Here is a 21,322-nt window from a genome sequence, read left to right as displayed (position 1 = left end):
GTATCACATGTGTTCTTGATTCGAACCCATTTCCATGTTGTTGGTGTTTGCACCAGAGTGTTTATTTAGAGTTTCTCCTCAGTCATATCCCCTCAACCCCTGTAGTCAAGCAGTTGCTTTTCCTCGGTGTTTTTATTCCCATAGTTTGTCCTCTGCTTGTGGATAGATCCTAGATACCTACAGATTGTTCAGGGACATTGCATTGCCACTAATGGAGAAGTCCATTACGTACTATTGTACCACAGTGTGTCAGTCTCTGTGTACAATGTTCTCCTGGTTCTGCTCCTTTCACTCTGCATCACTTCCAGGAGGTTGTTCCAGTCTCCATGGAATTCCTCCACTTTATTATTCCTTTTGGCACAATAGTATTCCATCACTAACATATACCACCATTTGTTCAGCCAATTGAAGGGCATCCCCTCATTTTGAACTGGAAGAGATCTACAGAGCTGGAAGAGGGTTCTTAGAACACAGAATATCAGAGTTAGGAAGGGACCTTAGAATACAGAAGATTAGATTTGGAAGAAAACGGAATGGTAAATATGAAAGGACCTAAGAACACAGGGCAGAGAAGGACCTTAGAATATGGAAAGTCAGAGCTTAGAACCTTAAAACAGGGAACATCAGAGTTTGGAGGGATTTTAGAACATACAACATCAGGACTAAGAGGGATCTTAGAGCAAAAGGCACAGAACAAGAGATCTGAAAAGCCCTTTAAACACAATATCAAATGGGAAAGGGTCAGAGAACAAAAAAGGCCAGAACTTGGAGGAACCCTAGAACATAGGACGTCAATTTGGAGGGACCTTAGAGACCATTTAGTACAGTCACTCATTTTACAGATGAGAAAAATGTGTGCCAGAAAGTTAACATAATTTGTCTAAGTTCTGGTCAGATTTGCAATTTGAACTCAGGTCTCCTAACTGCATGTCTAGTGGTCCTTCCACTACACTCTGTTGCTTCTCCATGGGAAAACGTGTCTTTATATGATCAAGGCATCTCCAGCCTGGGCCATTCCAGTGCCTCATGATTCATGGCCCCATGCTACTCATTTGTCAAGATCAGGTGGTCTGATGTATATATCCTAAGGGAGAGTCACAGGATCAAAAGGCATCCTCTAGAGGGGGCAGCTAGGTGGCTCAGTGGATAGAAAAGCCAAGTTTAGAGATAGGAGGTTACCCTGGGTTCACATCTTGCCTCAGACACTTCCTAGCTGTGTGAACCTGGACAAGTCATTTAACCCCCATTTCTCAGCTCTTCTACCTTGGAACTGATACACAGTATTGATTCTAAGACAGAAGGTAAGGATTAAAACCTCCCCAAATTCCAAGGCATCAAGGCATAGCCTTTGAGAGCTATATGATGACCAAGTCCCCAGCATGGTTCCACCAAGTGACCCGTCACCCACTCCCTGAAGGTGAGGAGCACATGACCACTCAGCAAAGTGCTGGACTTGGAATGAGAAAGATCTGAGCTCATAATCCTTCTTTAGACCAGCTTTGTAACCTTGGGCAAGTCATTTAACCCTTCAGCCTCACTGTCCTCGTCTGTAAAATGGGGAAAATAGCACTTTGCGTTCTTATGAAGATCAAATGAAATATCCTTTATCAAGTGCTTTGGAAGCCTTAAAATACTATACAAAGGCTGGCTCATATTGAATAAGTATTGATTAATAATATATCAATAAAATTAATATTAAGATAAAAGCTTATGTTAAATATCTATTAATAACAATTAATAAAAGCTTTTATTAAATATGTATCTAGTAATAATTTATCAATAAATTTAATATTAAATTAAAAGCTCATATTAAAGAAATGTTAGTAATATATTAGAATATCAAAACTCATTAAATAAGTATCTATTAATAATGTATTGATAACATTAATATTAAATTAAAAGCTCACATTAAATATGTTAGTAATATTAATAAAATTAATAGTAAAAGCTCATATTAAATATCTATTCATAATGTCAATAAAATTACTCTTAAATTAAAAGCTCTTATTAAATAAGTACTTATTAGTAATAAATTAAAATGTCCTTCTTTGATGTGAGAGCCTTCTAAACACCCAAAGAATCCTCCCTTAGAAGCCTAACAGACAAGCTTCCCTTCCTTCAGGCCTTTGGGTTATCCCTCCTGACCTCTGACCATGGGCTTTCTGCACAGACAAGTCTCTTGCCCTGGGCCTCCTCCTCTCATGCCAGACAAGGCAGGAGATTCCTGACTTCCTCAGCACCCAGCCCTAGGCAGGCCCGGCTCCCTCCAAGGCTCTGCTCACCTTCCAGCTCCTGGTTTCGTGCCATCTTCCACTCGATGCTGATGGGGGCTGCCCCGTCGTGGATGAGACACTTGAAGGTGGCATCCTGGCCCTGCTGGACGGTGGCGCTGGGAGGGTTGATGGAGATGACAGGGCTCTGCAGGCCTGGAGGGGAGGCAGGTTCAGCGGGGGAAGGGGGCCCGGGGAGAGGGCCTGGGGAGGGGTTGGAGGGGCAGGGCAGGGCCTGCTCTGCGAGGGGGGCCCAACTCACGGTAGGATTCAGCAGTGGAAGGCAGAACAGCGATGGAGAAAGAAGCTTCCTGGGGAGGACCAGAGCCACCAATCACGCGGCACACGTACTCGCCTGCATCAGTCGGAGATACCTGGTACAGCCTCAGGATGGAGCCGTGTACCTGAGGGGGAAGTGGGGCCAGAGAGGCTCCAGATGGGCTCAGGGAGGGAGGCCCCCTTCCAGGCTCAAGGAAGCCGCCCGACCAGTCAAGATACAAAGCCCAGGAGGGCTTAGGATGTGGGAGGAGACTGTGGGCAGTTCCATACCTGATGTCTGGCGGGGAGGGTCCCTCCTCTCTTGTACCATGTGACCTGGGCCCGGGGCTGCCCAGCGACCACACAGTTCAGATCCACGGTGTGCCCTTCAGTCACCGAGGGCGTCGAAGATTCGATTCTGATAGGTATGAAGGTGGCGGCAGCTGCAGGCACACACAGTGGGGGAGAGGGCAGGAGGTCATCGTCCCTCAAGGACTCCAAGTTTAGTTTAATTCAAAGGGTCTCAGAGCTAAAGCTTGAGGGAATCTCAGAGGTCACAACATCCACCTTCTCACAATGGGGGTTAAGTGACTTGTCCAGGGTCACACAGCTAGGAAGTGTCTGAGGTCAGGTTTAAACCCAGGACCTCCCACCCGTAGGCCTGGCTTCCATCTACAGTCACCCGGCTGCCTCACAGAAGGCATTAGTGCTTGTTGACTGACTGACGGTAGGTCACCACAGCCAGTAAGGGGCCTGGTGGAGATTTGAACCCAAATAGTCTGACTTCCAAATCCAGTCCTCTTTCTACTGCCATTCAATTAGACAAGCAAATGCCTACTATGTGCAAGGCAAGATGGGTATGGTGGGATAGCAGATGGTCAGGAAGACCTAGGTTTGAATCCTGCTTCTTATAGAGATATAGTTATAAATCGACTAGCTATGGGAGCAGGGTCAGTTCATGTAATCTCTCAGTGAGTATGCGACTAAAAGTGGCGGGAGAATGGCTGATCTGTAACCAGTGGAGAGCTTTTCCACACTGAGAGTTCCCACCCCATCCCAGAGGTGGTAGACGCAGAAGATACAGAGACCAAAACTAATGAATGGTTCTTGCCTAACAGTCTACCTGGGGGTAAACACGTATACATGGATCAGTAGACAGATACATTTCAGACAAAGTAAGGAGCCCTCTTTTTTTTTTTTAAACCCTTATCTTCTGTATTATTGTGTGTTGATTTCAAAGGAGAAGAGCAGTCAGGGCTAGGCAATGGGGGTCAAGTGACTTGCCCAGGGTCTCACAGCTAGGAAGTGTCTGAGGCCAGATTTTAATCTAGGACCTCCCGCCTCTGGGTCTGGCTCTCCATCCACGGAGCCACCTACATGCTTCTTCGATGCTGCCCTCTCCCTCCTGGCACGTTGCTTCCTCAGAGCTTCCTAGTGACAGAAACCTTCTCTCCTCTCAAGACTGAGTTTAGAGATCGCATCCTCTCATAAAGCCTTCTATTATCCCTTCAACTAAAAGGGATGTCTCCCCAGAGGTTTTCCCCACTTTATCCTCCACAACACTCACCCTTCCCTAGAAGACTGTCATCTCCTAAAGGGTAAGGAGGGTCGCTGCCAATTTTCATCTGAATATTCTCCCTAGCATTATCCATTCAATGTTGTTTTTGGATTGGATTATCCCCGAATCGTTAGGTATTTGAGGAGATATAGCAGAGTTCTATCTCTCTCTCTCTCCTGGGTGCCCCATTTCTTATTTCTTAAACAGAAGATCTATGGCCTTTAGCATGACAGACATGAGAGAGAGGGGGGGAGGGGGAGAGAGAGACACAGAGAGAGAGAGAGAGAGAGAGAGAGAGAGAGAGAGAGAGAGAGAGAGAGAGAGAGAGAGAGAGAGAGAGACAAAGAGGGTGGGGGGAGAGAGAGAAAGAGAGTGTGTGTTGGGGGAGGCACCACAGAAGGGCATAGGAAATGCTCAAGCAGATTTAGCATCCATATTCCTGATGGCCACTAGGATCCCGAGTTTCTTCCCAAACCCCAGAATCAGCAGCAGCCCCACCTCTAATTCTCATGGCCTCAGCCACCCAAAGGCACTCACTTGGGACAGCAGGGACAGGGCCAGTGCCGGAGCCTAGGGCTTTGATGGTGACCAGGATCGAAGTCTCTTGGGGGCTGGGGCCACCGAGCACCCGGCATACATACTCGCCAGAGTCAGCTGGGGATGCCTGGTTCAGCCGTAGCCGGGAGCCATGGACCTGGGCAGTGAAAGAGGACATAGGAAGGTTAGGAAGTGACAGGGGAGCAGGGATGATGACTCTGAATTTCTCAGGCCCTTTGACTAGCCATATACCCTGCTTGCTACCACTGACCACTAGGACCCATGCTCTCTCTTTCTTTTTTTTTCTGTTTTGCTTGACTATTCTTTTTTTTTTTAATTTTAAATTTTTTAAATTTAGTCAATATAGAACATTATTCCTTGGTTACAAGAATCACATTCCTTCCTTCCCTTCTGCCCCCCCCCCCCCTTCCTATAGCTGATGCGCAATTCCACTGGGTATTACATGTGTCCTTGATCAAAAACTATTTCCATGCTGTTGGTGTTTGCACCAGGATGTTCAATTAGAGTCTACATCCCCAGTGGTATCTCCCTTGACCCATGTAGTCAAGCAGTTGTTTTTTCTTCTGTATTTCTATGCCCACAGTTTTTCCTCTGAATGTGGATAGTGTTCTCTCATAGATCCCTCCAAGTTGTCCTGGATCATTGCATTGTCACTAATGGAGAAGTCCATTACATTTGATTGTACCACAGTGTGTCTGTCTCTGTGTACAATGTTTTCCTGGTTCTGCTCCTCTCGCTCTGCAACACTTCCTGGAGGTTGTTCCAGTCTCCAGGAATTCCTCCACTTTATTATTCCTTTTGGCACAATAGTATTCCATCACTAACATATACCACAATTTGTTCAGCCATTCCCCAATTGATGGGCATCCCCTCATTTTCCAATTTTTTGCTACCACAAAGAGCGCAGCTATGAACATTCTTGTACAAGTCTTTTTCCTTATTATCTCTTTTGGGTACAGACCCAGCAGTGCTATGGCTGGATCAAAGGGCAGACAGTCTTTTAGTGCGCTTTGGGCATAGTTCCAAATTGCCCTCCAGAATGGCTGGATGAATTCACAAGTCCACCAGCCATGCATTAATGTCCCAATTCTCTCTCTCTCTCTCTCTCTCTCTCTCTCTCTCCGTCTCTCTCTCTCTCTCTCTCTCCATCTCTCTCTCTCTCTCTCTCTCTCTCTCTCTCTCCGTCTCTCTCTCTCTCTCTCTCTCTCTCTCTCTCCATCTCTCTCTCTCTCCATCTCTCTCTCTCTCTCCGTCTCTCTCTCTCTCTCTCTCTCTCCCCTTTCTTAAATGAATATTGTTTATTTTTGTTATAACATATTTTGTTAATTTTTATTCCGAATTATCCCAACAGATCTTTACATTCCCTGATCAGTCTGAAGGCTATAACTGAATGTATGTCTCAGGAATCCTATAAATTCTCTTTGACCCTCCTGTGTCCTCTAATCGTTCCATACCCTCTGATTCTCTCTGTTGTGCCTCTTAACCCTTCCCTTCACCACTGAGTCTGACCCGTCTCCACTGTGCACTTCAGGGGTTTCGAACCATTTCTTTTCCTGGGCAGGACTCTGATTTCTCCCTCTCCCCAAGGTTTCCCCAGCCCTCGAATTTCCCATACCTGGTGCCTTGCAGGGAGGCTGCCCCCACGCCTGTACCATGAGACTTGGGCATGGGCCTGTCCTGTCACCACACAGTTCAGATCCACTGTCTGTCCTTCTGCCACCGAGGAGGAGGAGGACTCAATCCTGATGGGCGGGATGATGCCTGGGGCTGTGGGCACAGAAGGGGCATCAGCAAACAAGGACCTCCCCCGCAGAATGGCTATCTCTCCCTGCTCCAGCTTTCTCTAGCTCCATCTTGAGCAGCCCAGACTGACTCAGATTACCTACCACACCTGATTTCGAACCCCACTTTTTTGTCTTAAACTCTTACCTTTTATCTTAGAATCAGTACTGTGTATTGGTTCTAAGGCAGCAGAGTGCTAAGGGGCAGGCAATGGGGGTTAAGTGACTTGCTAGGAAGTGTCTGAGGCTAGATTTGAACCCAGGACCTGGCTCTCCATCCACTGAGACACCCAGAATGCTATCAACCCTCAGAGAAAGGACTGTTGGAGTAAGAATGCAGATGGAAGCCTATGATTTTTCACTTGTTTATTTGGGCATACGTTCTGGGGTTTTGGTTTTATAAGATTATTCACTTAAGAAAATGAACAATATGTAAATATATTTTGCATGATAACACATGGATAACCCAGATTGAATTGTTTTCCAGTTCTGAGGGGGGGGAGGGAAGAAGGAAGGGAGACCATTTGGATCATATAACAATGGAAAACTTATGTGGAAATTTGTTATTAAAATAAAAAAATTTAAAAACCTGAACTATAGCCCATAAGGCTCGTAGCCTTAGCCAATTCCTACTCCCTGAGAGGAGTCTCCAGAGCAAAGCTCACTTACCCTTGAAGGCAAGAGTGATTCTAGAATGTCATGGCTTGAGCTCCCTCTGGAGTGCCTCCCCGGATAATGAGCTGAGAATCATTTTAGTTAAGCAGCCTTAAGTAACTTTTAGAAGAGTATTTACTAAAAGGTGATATGGAAGGAAAATTTTGATCACAGGCTGCTCCAAGGAGAATGGGCTACTTTAGGAAGGAGTGAGTTCCCTGTCATGAAAGGATCAAAAGCAGAGGCTGGATGAGTTATTACACGGGAGTTCCTGCTCAGGCAGGAGTCAGATTAGATATTCTCTGAGATTTTGTTTTGGCTCAGAAAGCAGCCACAACCAGGCGTGTTGGGTCCATTCCTGGCCTCCTCGCCCTGCCTCCAATTCCACCTTCTCTGCATGATCTCTCCTCCCTCTGTGGCCCATTTTCCTTGATGCCAGAGCCCTTACCTGGGACAGAACCAGAGTTAGGGTGAGCAGCCTCAATGGTGACAAGGACAGAGGCTTCTTGGACACCGGAACCACTGATCACTCGACATACGTACTCTCCCGAGTCAGCTGGAGAAACCTGGAAAAGCTTCAGCTGGGAGCCGTGGACCTGAGCCAGAGAGAAAATGATGGAAGGAACTCGCTGTTGATCCTGCCTTGATCGGCCATCCCTCCATGCCTGCTGAGCCCTCCTGGAGCCCCGGCAGACCAGGGCCCTGGGCAGCACGCTCCTGGCTGAAGGAATCCTTTAGGCCAAGGCCCCATACCTGGTGCTGGGCAGGCAGGCTGCCCCCACGCTTGTACCATTTGACCTGCGCATGGGCCTGACCAGAAACGAGGCAGTTCAGGTCCAGGGTCTGTCCTTCGGCTACAGATGAAGAAGAGGATTCGATCCTGATAGGTGATGTAGCTCCTGGGGCTAAGAGGGGAAAGGGCAGGTCAGCGGAGCAGACAGAGTTACAAGGGACTGTGGTGGCCATCAAGTTTAAATTAATTTCCATCATTCAATTCAATTCCATCATTTTCAGTCTGAAAGTCTGAAAGATTGTCATGTGGCTGGTCAGTAAGTATCTAAGCAGGGATTTGAACGCAAGTCTCCCTAACTCCATCCACTCTATCCACAACGCCAGTGAAGGCACAGTTTACCCTGAGGACTAGGTATTTGTATTTGTATTTTTTACCAGTTACACGGAATAACAAATTTCCACACCAGTTTTCCCAAGTTACATGATTGAACTTGTCTCCCTCCTTCCCTTCCCTCCCTCCCAGTGCTGGCAGGAGATTCAATCTGGGTTAGACACATGGGAGGACCACATATTTAGTGGGCTTCTTGGCTATCCCAGGCCAAGCCTGCCTATGGAGACTAGACTGTTGCTCTTCTGGGATCCCAGGGCAGTGGTTTTGGGGAGGACAAGGCACTTTCCCCAAAGTGTCCTAATAATAACAATACCACAGCCTCATATTAATTCACTCCTGATATTTCCAAATCACCCTCTTAGTCCTGGGAAGGAAGGACAAAAGTCTCTAGATTTAGCACTAGACAGTAAAGGCCACCTAGCACAACCCTGACATTTTACAGATTAAAAAAAAACAAGGGCAAGTGACTTGTCCAAGATGATTCAGAAGGTTCCAAATCTAGGACTCTGTGTATGATGACACCATGCTTTATTGCATTTTATAGATGAGAGAAAAAATGAGGCCCACAGAGAGAAGTGACTTGACAAGGGAAAGTCAAGGAGTTAGTGGAAGAGTTAGGGTGAAGACCCAGGTCACCCAGTATTGGACCAGCTCCTAGTGTGGAACACAAGCCCCTGGAAGGCGGGCACTCATTCATTTTTTCCTTTGCATTCCCAGTCACTCTAAAAATGCCCAACACAAAGGAAGCACTTGATAATGGAACAGCTGAACTGAGGAGTCAATGATCAGGATCAGACTCACAGGAGGGGTTGCTGGGGTTGTTGGAGAGGATAGAGATCACAATGGAGGTCTCCTGGGCTTCTATGTTGTTGTTAGCTCGGCACACGTACTCTCCAGAATCAGATGATGTCACTTGGTTTAGCCGGAGCCGGGAGCCGTGGACCTGGGATGGAGGAGAGGAGGGGATGGAAAAGAAGGCTGATGGAGGGATGTCAAAGGCTCAGCTTCCTCCTTGCCTCCCCTCTCACACTCTTTTTGGCTGCTGATAAGCCAAGGCACTGGGGCTCATAGGTTATCAGAACCAGAAGAACCTTAGAGGTCCTCTAGTCTAATCCCCTCATTTCCTAGCCCCCCAGAGATCACCGAAGGCTAAAGCAGTCAAGGAAGGTTTCAAATACCAAGTGGGACTTAAATGGGGCTTGGTTTCCCCCACACTATCCCCTTTGTCTACCTTTATGTTCCTTGAGCCATACCTATCTTCCCACCTGCCTCTACTAACTTTCATCTACATACTTCCATGCCCAGTTTTGAACCCTTGGTGTGTTACAAATATCACTAGCAACTATCTTGTTTGGCAGATGAAGAACTGAAGCTGGGAGAGAGGAACCAACTTAAGATCACATAGCTGGTTAATGACACAGCTGGACCTTGAATCCCAGACTTCTGACCTGGTTCTGAGTTAAAAATCATTACTGCCAGACCATGTTTGTTGCCAGGGGTCCCAAATAATGAGGGTCTCCAGTTCTAGAGGGGGGTTTCTAGCAGGAGCCAAAGAGGCTCAGGGGTCTTCTAATAGTAGTGTCACAGGCTTAGAACTGGAAGGGACCTTGAAAATCATCACCCCCTTATTTTATAAGTAAGGAGACTGAGGCACAGAGGGATTCAAATGACTTGCTCAGAGTCAGCCAAATAGTAAGTGGTTGAGGTGGGATTTGAACTAGGTCTTCCTGATTCCAAGTCTACCTTATGATGCACTATGCATTTTGAATCTTGGACCCCCTGTCCCTTGCCCCCAGAATTGCCTCTGCTTTCTTCTCTCCTTTTCCCCTTTCCACACCCCATGCCCTCATTCAGGGGTCCTTCCTACATGGAGATCACCCCTTGCCCGACTTGTACCTGGTGGCGGGCAGGCAGGCTGCCCCCTCTCTTGTACCACGTCACCGTGGCTTGGCTGTGCTCAGGGACTACACAGTTGAGATCCAGGGTCTGCCCTTCAGTCACCACCGGGGATGAAGACTCAATCCTGATAGGAGGAGTGATGCCTGAGGCTGCCGAGAGAGAGGGTAAGTAAGAACCAAAGGTGAGGCTGAGCGAGGCTGGGCTTTCCCCAGTATGGGACCCCTGCCAGGGTTTGTTTATCATCCATGGTTTAGCTTTTCCACAACCCAGCCAAGACTCCTAGTCAGTCCCTACCCCCAGCCCAGTGAGCCACCCAGAAGACCCCTGGAGGACAGAGAGGAGGAAGAAGGGGCCTTACAATGGGAGGAGCCACCCCCCTGGATGGTGACGATGAGTGAGGATTCCTGGGAGCCGGCCCCGTTGCTGACATGGCATACATACTCTCCAGAGTCAGCAGGGGTGACCTGGGGGATCCGCAGCCGGGAGCCCACAATCTGGGGGAAAGAGAAACAGACTTTGGCTTTGAACTAGCAATACTGCCTATGGAACTGGAGTTGAGGCCAAGCCAACGTCAGTGCCACCCTTGAGATGGACATGGAATTAGAGATCAGCATAATGATTTGTCTTGTATTTATTGGTGCCCAGTTCTTATTTCCTCCAGAATGGAAGTCCCTTGAGGGCAGGGACCATTTCATTTTTTATCCAGCCCTGCTCTACTTCTACTGCTCTAGAGTACTGCAGAAGTATCATCATCACAGGCTAACCTCAGAGACTATTACAGCAGTTCTTTTTGGTGTTCTAGACCCCTGGGAAAGCCTCTAAAAACCTTTCTTCGAAGCATGATTCAATGCATAAAATAAGACACAAAGAATTACACAGGAAATCCAATATCCTGAAACACAGTTCTCAAAAGCTTGCAAGCCGAGTTTCCAGACCACAGGCTGAGAATCCCTGTTAGGACACCCAGAGGCCTGGTGCCTTGTCCAGGGTCCTGACACCTGAATGGCTCTCAGGCGCTTGATTCTAGGACATCGGCTTTTCTACTAGGCACCAGGCATGACATTCATGATATTCATGAATTCAGAATTCATCCTGTTCCCAAACCTGTTTTCCTTTTCCCCTCCACCTTCTATCTAGAATTTCCTCTCTGGGCTCCCCAGAAGCCCGCATACCCGATGTCGAGCAGGAAGAGTGCCTCCGCGCTTGTACCATGTGATGGTATGTGGTGCGTGACTGGCCACCAGGCAGTTGAGGTCCAAGGTCTGTCCGTTGGCCAGGGAAGAAGAAGAGGACTCAATTCGGACAGGATACACAACACCCTGGGCTGAGGGGGAGAGACAGGAAAGGAAGGGTAAGAATGTAAAAGAGGAAGGAACCCAGTGGGGTCAGTGGGGGTAAAAAAAGCACTAGACTCTAGCTAGGGGGCATGAAAATTAGATCTGAAAGGATCGTGAGGCCATTGATTTAGAGATGGAAGGGAACTTAAAGGCCATCAAGTCCAACATCATTATTTTTCAGATGAGGAAACTGAGGCCCAAAGGTATTAAGTAACTTGCTCAGGGTCACACAGCTAAGTGTGGCAGTAGAAAGGTAGGATTCGAAATCAGGTCTTTCTGATGCCAAGGACATCGATATATTTTATGTACCAATATCTACTCTGATTGCCTTGTTTTATAGATAAGGAAGCCTAAGCTTAAGTGACTTGATCAACAAAGTCACAAGGGTAGCAAATAGTAGAGCTAGTATTTGAACCCAGGCCATCTGCATCTCCATCCATAGCTGATTTCCCAATAATAATGGTTAGCATTTATAGTGCTTTAAGATTTGCAAAACATTTTACCTATATTATCCTCACAAAAGCCTAGTGAGGTAGGTGCTATTATTATACCTATTTTACAGATAAGGAAACTAAGGCTGAGTGGGATTTTTTTGTGTTGAGGATCACACAGCTAGTAAGTGTTTGAGGCAGGATATGAACTCAGTTTTTAATTCCACATCTAGTATGTTATCCACTATGCTGCCTAGTGATCTCTCCTAAGACAAAACTCTTCCCAATGAGATGACAGCAGGTCACATTGACTCCAGGTGAACTCACGGTGGAAGTGGTGGCCTGGCCGCTGCTGCTGGATGGTGATGAGGACAGAAGCCTCCTGGGGGCTGGAGCTGCCAATCACTCTGCACACGTACTCGCCCGAGTCGGCTGGTGACACCTGGGACAGCCTCAATCTGGTGCCATGGACCTGAGCCAGGGTGGGAAGAGGGGAGGTTGGGAGGTGACCAGGAGATAGAGGTGCATGTTGCATCTTCTCTCACCCCTCACCTCCTAGACTTGCCTTCCCGGCACCATTCTAAGCCCAGCCTGAGGAGTCTCCAGAGAACCAGGTCAGGGCCTCCTTTTCTCCCTCCCTCAGACCCCCATTTTGGACTCCAGGGCCTTGGGCCATACTGAAGCTGCTGAAAGAATCAATCACTTTAATTCAGTTAGACCTAATCCCAGGTCTTCTCAAAATAATTCTTTCCCTCCTTTCTTCCTCTTTTTTCTTTCTTTATCTCTTCCTTTCTTTTTCTTTCTTCCTCTGTTCTCTTCCTTTTTCTTTTTTTCTTCCTTCCCCCTTTTTCTTTCTTTCTTGATCCTTTCTTTTTCTCTTTCTTTTTTCTTCTTTTCTTTTTCTTCTTCCTGCCTTTCTCCTCTGTCTTTCTTTCTTTCTTCCTTTTCTTTTTCTTTCTTAAACTCTCACCTTCTGTTTTAGAATTGATGCTAAGTATTAGTTCCAAGGCAGAAGGGCGGTAAAGGCCAGGTAACTGGGTTTAAATGACTTACCCAGCATCATCCATCTAGAAAGAGTTTGAAGCCAGATTTGGATCCAAGTCCTTCTTGCCTCTAAGCTTAGAGCTCTACCCACTACCTAGTTGCTACTCTCTTCAAATTTTGATTGACTCCCGAGTCTTGAATTTTTCTTTTGTCCAAACACATTTAAAAAAATACTTATTCTCCCTATGGCTCCCAGGTTGGATATATAACAACCTCTCACAGGTCTGATTCCACCACTGATTAGCATAGAAGCTTTGACCTGCATCATTTTTCTGTACTAAGCTTTTTGGGACACTCTATATGTTATGTGTTGTTTCCTCAGTAGAATATAATCTCTTTGAGGGCAGGAATTGTTTCAGTTTTAAAAAATATATTTGTAGCCCTAGTGCCTGGTAATAAGTGACTATATAAGCTGAGCATAATGCTTGGTCCAAATTAAAAATTAAAATTAAAAAAAATTCTTATTTTTTGTCTAAGTAATAATTCTAAGACAGAAGGGTAAGGGGCAAGGCAAACTGAGTTAAGTGACTTGCCCAGGGTCACACAGCCCAGAAAATTCTTAGATTTGGGGATGGATTGACAGTAGAAAAGAAGTTCCCTGACATCAGCGTCTTCCTAATTTTCGCCTTCACATAGTCAGTGCCGAGGGCAGTGCCTGGTTCATGGCAGGCACTTAAAATATGTCTACTGAATGGAATAGGAGAGGTGGCTACTATCTGCAAAAGACAAGGCGTACAACAGGTCCCTTCAGGCCCCAGGCAGGTATTCAGACTGGTTTCATAGACTCTTCCCTGGGAGACTTAATGCAAGTACTCTTGGTCTCTAGGCCTCCAATGTCAGAGCTAAGCAGTCTCTCAGAGGTCCAACAGCTGGAATTAGGGTGAATTTGGGCTTGTGCCCAAGAGAAGATGGATGGTCAAGAGGGTCCCCTGCCTCTGGAACCCATTCTCTTCTTGGAAAACATGAGGTTGAGCAACCATGCCTTTCTTACCTGATGTCTGGCGGGGAGGCTGCCACCACGCTTGTACCAGGTGACCTGGGCATGGGCCTGTCCAGAGATCAGACAGTTCAGCTCAAAAGTCTGTCCTTCCATGATGGATGAGGAGGAAGACTCAATCCTCACTGGGGGAGTGACTCCTAGGCCTGGAGAACGAAGAAGTTTGATCAGGACTTCTCAGATAGAGACAATGGAAAGCAAAAGCATAAATTTACAGGGATAATGGGAACATAATAATAATTAGCTAACATTTTTAAGCATGCTAAAGCTTGCAAAGTGTTTTTATATATTATCTTTATATCTATCTTTACATATATTATATATATATTTATATACTATGAATACATATATAATATTTACATATATTATCTCCTGGAAGGGAGATGCTATTACTCATCCCCATTTTACATATGAGAAAACTGAAGCTGAGGCTTGAGATTTGTCCCATGATCATGAAGCTATAATAAGTTTCTAAGGCAGGAGTCAAACTTGTGTCTTTCTGACTATAAGCCTTGTACCATCCAACTGCTCAGAAAATGATGGTGGCAAAATGTCATAAAAGATTCCCAGACGTGGGAGTCAGAGAATCATAGATTTAGGGATGAGAGATTGACAGGTCACCTGGTTCAACTCCTTCATCTTGTGAATGAGGACACCCAGGCCCAAATGAATAACAATGACTTGCCCAAGGACCCACAGGTAGTAATAACCAAACCAAAACTACCACCAATACTGGGAAGGAAAGGATGCTGTACTATCTCACAGCTCCATTCACAATCTCTGTGAATGCCAAGAACAAAACTTTTTCTCCCTACCCATAACATTGTTATATCTCCTATTAGATCGCAAGCTCCTTGAGGGCAGGGACCATCTTATTTTCTTAAAAAACCCTTACCTTCCATCTTAGAATCAATACTGAGTATAGTTTCCAAGGCAGAAGAGCAGCAAGGGCTAGGCAATGGGGGCTAAGTGACTTGTTTGAGCTCAGATTTGAATCCAGGAACTCTCTTCTATTGTCTTACTTTTCTATTTGTATTCCTAGACTTAGCATCATGCTTGACTCATGGCAATTTTTAAAGAAAATGCTTACTTTCTTTCTTAATAACAACTCTAAGACAAAAGGGCAAGGGCTAGGCAAAAGAATTTAAGTGACTTGCCCAGGGCTAACCAGCTAGAAAGTATGAGACCCAATTTGAAATTTGCTCTTTATCCATTGTGTTGCCCCCAAAGCAAGCATCTAATAAATGCTTCTTGACCTGGGTAGCAGACCTGGGATTCTGGCTTCAAATCTTGGACCACTCTTCTCACTGGTTCATGGTATAGAAAACCTAGCTTTGATTCTGACTAGGGAAGGAGCCATTCCCCTTTCTGAGTCTGGGTTTTCTCAGGGGTACAAGCATGTCACTGAATCCTGATTGCCCAGCCCTTGCTGCTCTTCTATCTTAGAGCTGATACCAAGACAAAAAATAAGGGTAAAAACCCCCCAACAAATTGAAATATTGTGACTGTGATGGTAGCCTAAGTCAGGCTGAAAACCTGCTTGGTCCTGAGGATCAGTCTCTTGCTTTTACTACCACAGAGTATATAAAATCACCAAGCATGGGTCAAGGATGGAATAGGGCTGCTCTAAGGTTACACATCATTCCAAAAACCTAGAAGAGTCCTTACCAGGGACAGAACCATGGCTGGAACCCTGGGCCTCAATGGTGACAAGGACGGAGGCTTCCTGGTGGCTGGAGCTGCCTACTACTCGGCACACATACTCTCCTGAGTCAGCTGGAGACACCTGGTATAGTTGCAGACGGGAGCCATGGACCTGATACAAGAGATAAAAGACGAGAGGAATGGGAATGGAGTCACCTAGCTGAACTCTTTCAACATTCCCCTCCAAACAACTTTTTTTTTTTTTAGTTTTAGTTTTTCCTCTCTAAACAACTTTCAAAACATCTCAAATCAAATTTTGGAACAAATAATGGAGAAGAAAATTGCGAGGGGAGGGAGGCAGGGAGAGCCCAGCAGGCAATGCTTGAACCCCTCTCTCATTGGAATTGGTTCAGAGAGGGAAGAATATATATATATATACACACACACACACACACTCAGTTATGTATAGAAATGTAACTTACCCAATAGAGAAATAGGAGGAGAAAGGGAAAAGCAAAAGGAGGGGCAGAGATGGTAAAATAGAGGAAGGATTATGGAAGGCAGTGGTTAAAAGCAAAATAAAAGTGGGATAAGATAAAAAGAAAGAAGAAATGGAAGAAAATGCAGTGGAAGAAAATATATAGAAATCATAACTGTGAATGTGAATGGGATGAGCTCACCCATAAAATGAAAGTAGGTAGCTGAATGGATTAGAAACCAGAATCCAACAATATGTTGTTTATAAGAGACACAGTTGAAATTGATAGATGCACAATGAAGTTAAAAATAAAGGACTAGAGCAGAATTTATTACACTTTAGCTGAAGTAAAAAATTGTGGAGGTATCCATCTTGATGTCAGACAATGCAAAAGCAAAAACAGATCTAATTAAGAGAGAGAATCTGTGAAACTACAATATGCTAAAATATAATATAGACAATGTGGTAATAGAAAATTTTTTTACAAATTTCTCTGATAATGGCCTTATTTCTCAAAAATATACTGAGTATAGGGTTGAGTCAAATTCATAAATATAAGAACCATTCCCCAATTGATAACTGGTCAAAGGATATAAATAGGCAATTTAAAAGAGATTCATGTTTTTTCCTTCCCCTCTCCACCCCCACTAACCAGAGCTGACAAGCAGTTCCACTGGGTTATACATGTATCATTGTTCAAAACCTATTTCCATATTATTGATATTTGCACCAGGGTCATGGCTTAGAGTCCACATCCCCAGTCATATCCCCCTCGACCCATGTGATCAATCATGTTTTTCTTCTGCATTTCTGCTCCTACCGTTCTTTCTCTGGATGTGGATAACGTTCTTTCTCTTAAGTCATGTTTGTTGATTTTTAAAAATGTTTATTTCTTTGTTCCAAGGAAATGCCATGATGTAAAAACGAAAGGCATTCCTTTGTAAAAGCAACGAAATATGAATGAATGAAAATCTGATCTGCTTAGAGGGTGCCCTCAGTTAGAAAGTCTCAGACTTAGAGATTATCAAGTTTAATCCTCTCATTCTAGATCTGAGGGACTTGAGCAGAGGAGAGGTATTCAGAGTGATTTGCCCAGGGTCACTGAGATTTTTGCAGAATTTGCAGAAGGGAATCTGAGCCCAGGTCACCACTAGGTGGCGCCATAGTAACAGGATACTGACCCTAGAGCTGGGAAGAGTCATCTTCCTCACACTTACCAGCTCAGATAATTACTAGCTGGGTGACCCTGGGAATGTCACTTAATTTTGTTTGCCTCTGTTTCCTCATCCTCAAATGAGCTGGAAAAGGAAATGGTAAGCCATTCTTGTATCTTGGCCAAGAAAATCTCAAATGAGATAGATCTTGAAGAATCAGAAATGACTGAAAACAATAGAACAAACTTTGATTTCAGAGTCTCTCTTTTTTTTAAAAGGTGCTTAAAAATGGAGTTTTTTAAAATTACACATAGAAATAATGTTTGATGATTGTTTTCTGACATTTTGTGATTCAGATTCTCGCCTTCCCTTCCCATCTCCCTGATAAATAGTCTGATATAAGTTATATCAAGTGTGGCAGGTGTCTTTCTGTTCCCCCATTCTGCCTTCTCATGATGTCCATCCATCTCCTGGTCTCCCTGAGTTGGCCCTTACCTGGTGCTTGGCTGGGAGGCTGCCCCCTCGCTTGTACCATGAGACCTGGGCGTGGGCCTGACCGGCGACAATGCAGTTCAGGTCTAGGGTCTGTCCTTCAGCCACAGATGAGGAGGATGACTCAATCCTGATTGGGGGTGTGATGCCCTGGGCTGGGGACACAGAGGCCTGGTTAAGACCTTGGCATAGTCTCTCTGGGCAAGGAGATAGGGAGGCCTAGGCAGGGGAATGGGAGGCAATGTGTCCTAGTGGGGAGATGAAAACTAGACACAGCCTGGGCAAATCCTCAGAGGTTCCTTCATTTCTAAAGGAGAGGATGGGATCTGATAACCTTTTCTCAGTTCCACATTTCTCTCCTTAAACTCCAATTTTTCTGTCTTAGTAACAATTCTAAGGCAGAAGGGTAAGGGCAAGGCAAACGGAATTAAGTGACTTGGCCAGTGGCCAGATTCAAAACCAGGCACCAATTCCAGGCCTGGCACTCTAATCACCGTGCCACCTAGCTGTCCTTAACTCCACATTCTTTACCTCCTTACAATGTCTTAGGCTGGGACCCAGGGCCAACTGAGAGATAGATCAGCCACAGACGGAACAGGGATATAAGAATTTCCTAAGCACATTCTGGAGAAGAGAAGAGGCGTTGGGGCAGGGCTTTTCTGGGGCCACATGCCCCGCAGCAGCCCTTTCCATGACACTGGGACCCTCACCAGGGTTGGAGCCTTCAGCCTCAATGGTGACAAGGACAGAGGCTTCCTGGGGGCTGGAGCTGCCGACCACCCTGCACACATATTCTCCAGAATCAGCTGGGGACACCTGATACAATCGTAGCCTAGAGCCATGGACCTGAGCAGTGAAAAATGAGAGAAACCAGAAAAATGGCTCAGAAATTCTCCAGGGTAAGGCCAAGGGCTTCCAAGAAGCTCCCCTCCTGAGCAGGAAACACCATTACAAGGACCTGGGGCCTCTTGACAATGAATTGGGTAGAGAATGAGACATATTGATAAACATACATAGAAAACATATGTATCCAATTCAAAACACAAATGTACACATTTTTAGGACATGGTTCATGTAGAAATTTGTTGTCCTTGATTATATATATTTGCTATGAGGATTTTGATTTCCTCTTCCTTTTTTTCCCCAAGGTGGGGAAATGAGAGATAGGAGAGAGAGAAAATGAGAGTTGTATTAAATGAAAAAAATATAAGTTAAAGACAAAAACAAGGAACTTGGGGAACCTCCATCGTGGGGAGCAGAGAGTTTCCGGCCCCAAGCCCTTCAGGCCTGTCTGTCTCCCGACCTGTCCCAGATTGATCCATACCTGGTGCCGGGCAGGGAGGGTACCACCACGCTTATACCATGTCACCTGGGCATGGGCTTGCCCTGTGATGATACAGTTTAGGTCTAGGGTCTGGCCTTCAGCTACAGATGAGGAAGATGACTCAATCTTGATTGGCGGTGTGATGTCCTGGGCTGGGGATACAGAGGAAAGGTCAGGGCTCTGGCACAGCTTCTCTGACAGAGATGGAGACCCCTGAATAGAACTATGGGGCAGGGGGACCCCAGGATTGCCCTTGAGTTAATCAGCTTCTTGACTCCCCTCTCATTGAGGAACAAGTAGGAGGATTCCCTAGACACCAGCCAGGGAAGGCAGAAGTGCCTGGACAGGACTTCTCTAGGGATGCCCAAGGCCCAAGCCCTTCCTGACCTGAGGCCACTTACTCTGGACAGAGCCATGCAAAGAGCCCTCAGGTTTGATGGTGACGAGGACAGAAGCTTCTTGGTGGCTAGAGCCGCTGACCACCCGGCACACATACTCGCCTGAGTCAGCTGGAGACACTTGGTGCAGGCGTAGCTGAGATCCATGGACCTGATTCCAAGAAATAATTCCGTTCAATCAGGTTCAAGGAACTTTGATTAAGGATTGAGGAAATGCTAGGCTAAGTCATAGAGACACGAAACAAAATGGTCCTTGCCCTCCAGAAGATTATGCTCTATTAGGTGGCAGGGAACATTATCAAACCCCTCTTTCTCAAATATATATACACAAGAAAAATGAGAAAGAAAGTAATTGTGGGGTGGGTAAGCACCAATGTTTGGAGACATCAGAAAGGTCTCTTGAAAGAGGTGGCCTGTCTTATAATCACCAGGGATTTATGAAAAAGAATGCTTATCCACATCTAGAGAAAGAACTTTTGGAATAAAAATGTAGATGAAGACAGGCTTTATCTCTTGATTATCTGGGTTTACATTTAGGAGTTTGATTTTTTAAGATTGTTCTTTTACAAAAATGAAATATGTTTTGCGTGATAATAATGTATAAGCAGATTGAATTGCTTATCAACTCTGGGAGGGGGGAAGAAATGAAGGGAGGGAGAGAACGTGAATCATGAAACTTTGTAAAACTTACGTGGAAATTTGTTATTGGAATAAAATAAAGATAAAATTAAAAAAATTTTTTAAAGGAGGAAGTGACCCTTGAGCAGCATCTTGCAAGGAGCTAAAGTACACAGAAAGGGAGCATTCCAAGGCTGGGGAAGGGCCAGAACAAAAGTTTGGAGATGGATGGTGGCACGCCGTGTCTGGGGAACAGCAAAGAGGCTATCTGGCTCTGGTGTATAGCGACTGAAGGGCAATGGTACATAATTGCACCGGAAAGGTGGGATAGAGGGAAGGGCTTTCAGTGCCCAACAGGGAACTTCATATTTGATGCTAGAGGTCCCAGGGAGCTGCTTGGGTCTTGGACTTGGACTCTTGGGTCCATGAGTGATGTCAGGAGACCCTGGCCTTAGAAATATCCCCTTGGTAGCTGTATGAAGGACGGATGAGAGAAGGGAGAGCCCAAAGGCAGGGGCACCAATGAGGAGGTCCCCAGGCAGGAGGCAACAGCCACAAGGGTGGAAAGGAGGAGATATATTCAGGAGATGTGGGCTCACGAATAGAGAGCTGTCTGAAAGGCAGCAGGAGAGAAGGATGACCCAGGAAATCTGATGCTGAGGTCTTTAAAGACTCTGACTCTCCATCCTACTGCTTTCTTTTTTTTCAACCCTTCCCTTCTGTCTTAGAATCAACACTGTGTATCGGTTCCAAGGCAGAAGAGTGGTCAGGGCGAGGCCATGGGGGTTCAGTGACTTGCCCAGGGTCACCCAGCTGGGAAGTGTCTGAGGCCAGATTTGAACCCAGGACCTTCCTTCTCTGGGCCTGGCTCTCCATCCACTGAGCTACCTAGTTGTTCCTGCCATCTGCTCTTCAACTAGGTTGTGCCTCCTCAGTGCCTTCTATGTCCATGACCCTCACAGTGTCCATGCTCTATTCCATGTCCTTAAGGGCGCTCCTGCCTGCCTCCAGAGCCATCCTCAGGAGGAGGGGCTGGAGGGAAGGACCTAGGCCGTTAGAGAGTCCCCAGCCTCATTCATCTTCCCTTCACTGTTTCCAAGGCCATACCTGGTGCCTGGCTGGAAGGCTGCCTCCTCGCTTGTACCAGCTCACCTGGGCATGGGCCTGCCCAGCCACCACACAGTTCAGAACCAGGGTCTGCCCCTCTTCGATGGTAGAGGAAGAGGACTCTATCTTGATCGGGGGGGTGACGCCGGGTGCTGGGGGGCACACAGGGTAGGTTATGGGTGCTCCAGGGGCTCAGG

General features: G+C 46.0%; 1 protein-coding gene across 6 annotated transcripts in view; it reads right to left on the bottom strand.

The window, feature by feature from the left end:
• Positions 1-21,322, bottom strand: part of HSPG2 (heparan sulfate proteoglycan 2) — a 173,273-nt gene that overhangs the window by 29,557 nt on the left and 122,394 nt on the right. For all 6 annotated transcript variants that reach the window (XM_056795621.1, XM_056795623.1, XM_056795625.1 and 3 more), the window contains 19 exons: positions 21,126-21,277; positions 19,404-19,551; positions 19,003-19,154; positions 18,389-18,524; positions 17,682-17,833; positions 15,579-15,726; positions 13,905-14,056; positions 12,197-12,341; positions 11,274-11,425; positions 10,460-10,595; positions 10,099-10,250; positions 9,004-9,145; positions 7,833-7,984; positions 7,528-7,675; positions 6,260-6,411; positions 4,624-4,780; positions 2,820-2,971; positions 2,533-2,674; positions 2,283-2,426 (listed from right to left, as the gene is read on the bottom strand). In XM_056795621.1, coding sequence (XP_056651599.1) covers positions 2,283-2,426; positions 2,533-2,674; positions 2,820-2,971; positions 4,624-4,780; positions 6,260-6,411; positions 7,528-7,675; positions 7,833-7,984; positions 9,004-9,145; positions 10,099-10,250; positions 10,460-10,595; positions 11,274-11,425; positions 12,197-12,341; positions 13,905-14,056; positions 15,579-15,726; positions 17,682-17,833; positions 18,389-18,524; positions 19,003-19,154; positions 19,404-19,551; positions 21,126-21,277 — 2,814 coding nt within the window. The remainder of the gene's footprint in view (positions 1-2,282; positions 2,427-2,532; positions 2,675-2,819; positions 2,972-4,623; positions 4,781-6,259; positions 6,412-7,527; positions 7,676-7,832; positions 7,985-9,003; positions 9,146-10,098; positions 10,251-10,459; positions 10,596-11,273; positions 11,426-12,196; positions 12,342-13,904; positions 14,057-15,578; positions 15,727-17,681; positions 17,834-18,388; positions 18,525-19,002; positions 19,155-19,403; positions 19,552-21,125; positions 21,278-21,322) is intronic.

The sequence above is a fragment of the Monodelphis domestica genome, chromosome 4 (genome assembly GCF_027887165.1).
Source record: "Monodelphis domestica isolate mMonDom1 chromosome 4, mMonDom1.pri, whole genome shotgun sequence".
Lineage (NCBI taxonomy): Eukaryota > Metazoa > Chordata > Mammalia > Didelphimorphia > Didelphidae > Monodelphis > Monodelphis domestica.
This window is presented reverse-complemented; position numbering and strand designations above follow the sequence as displayed.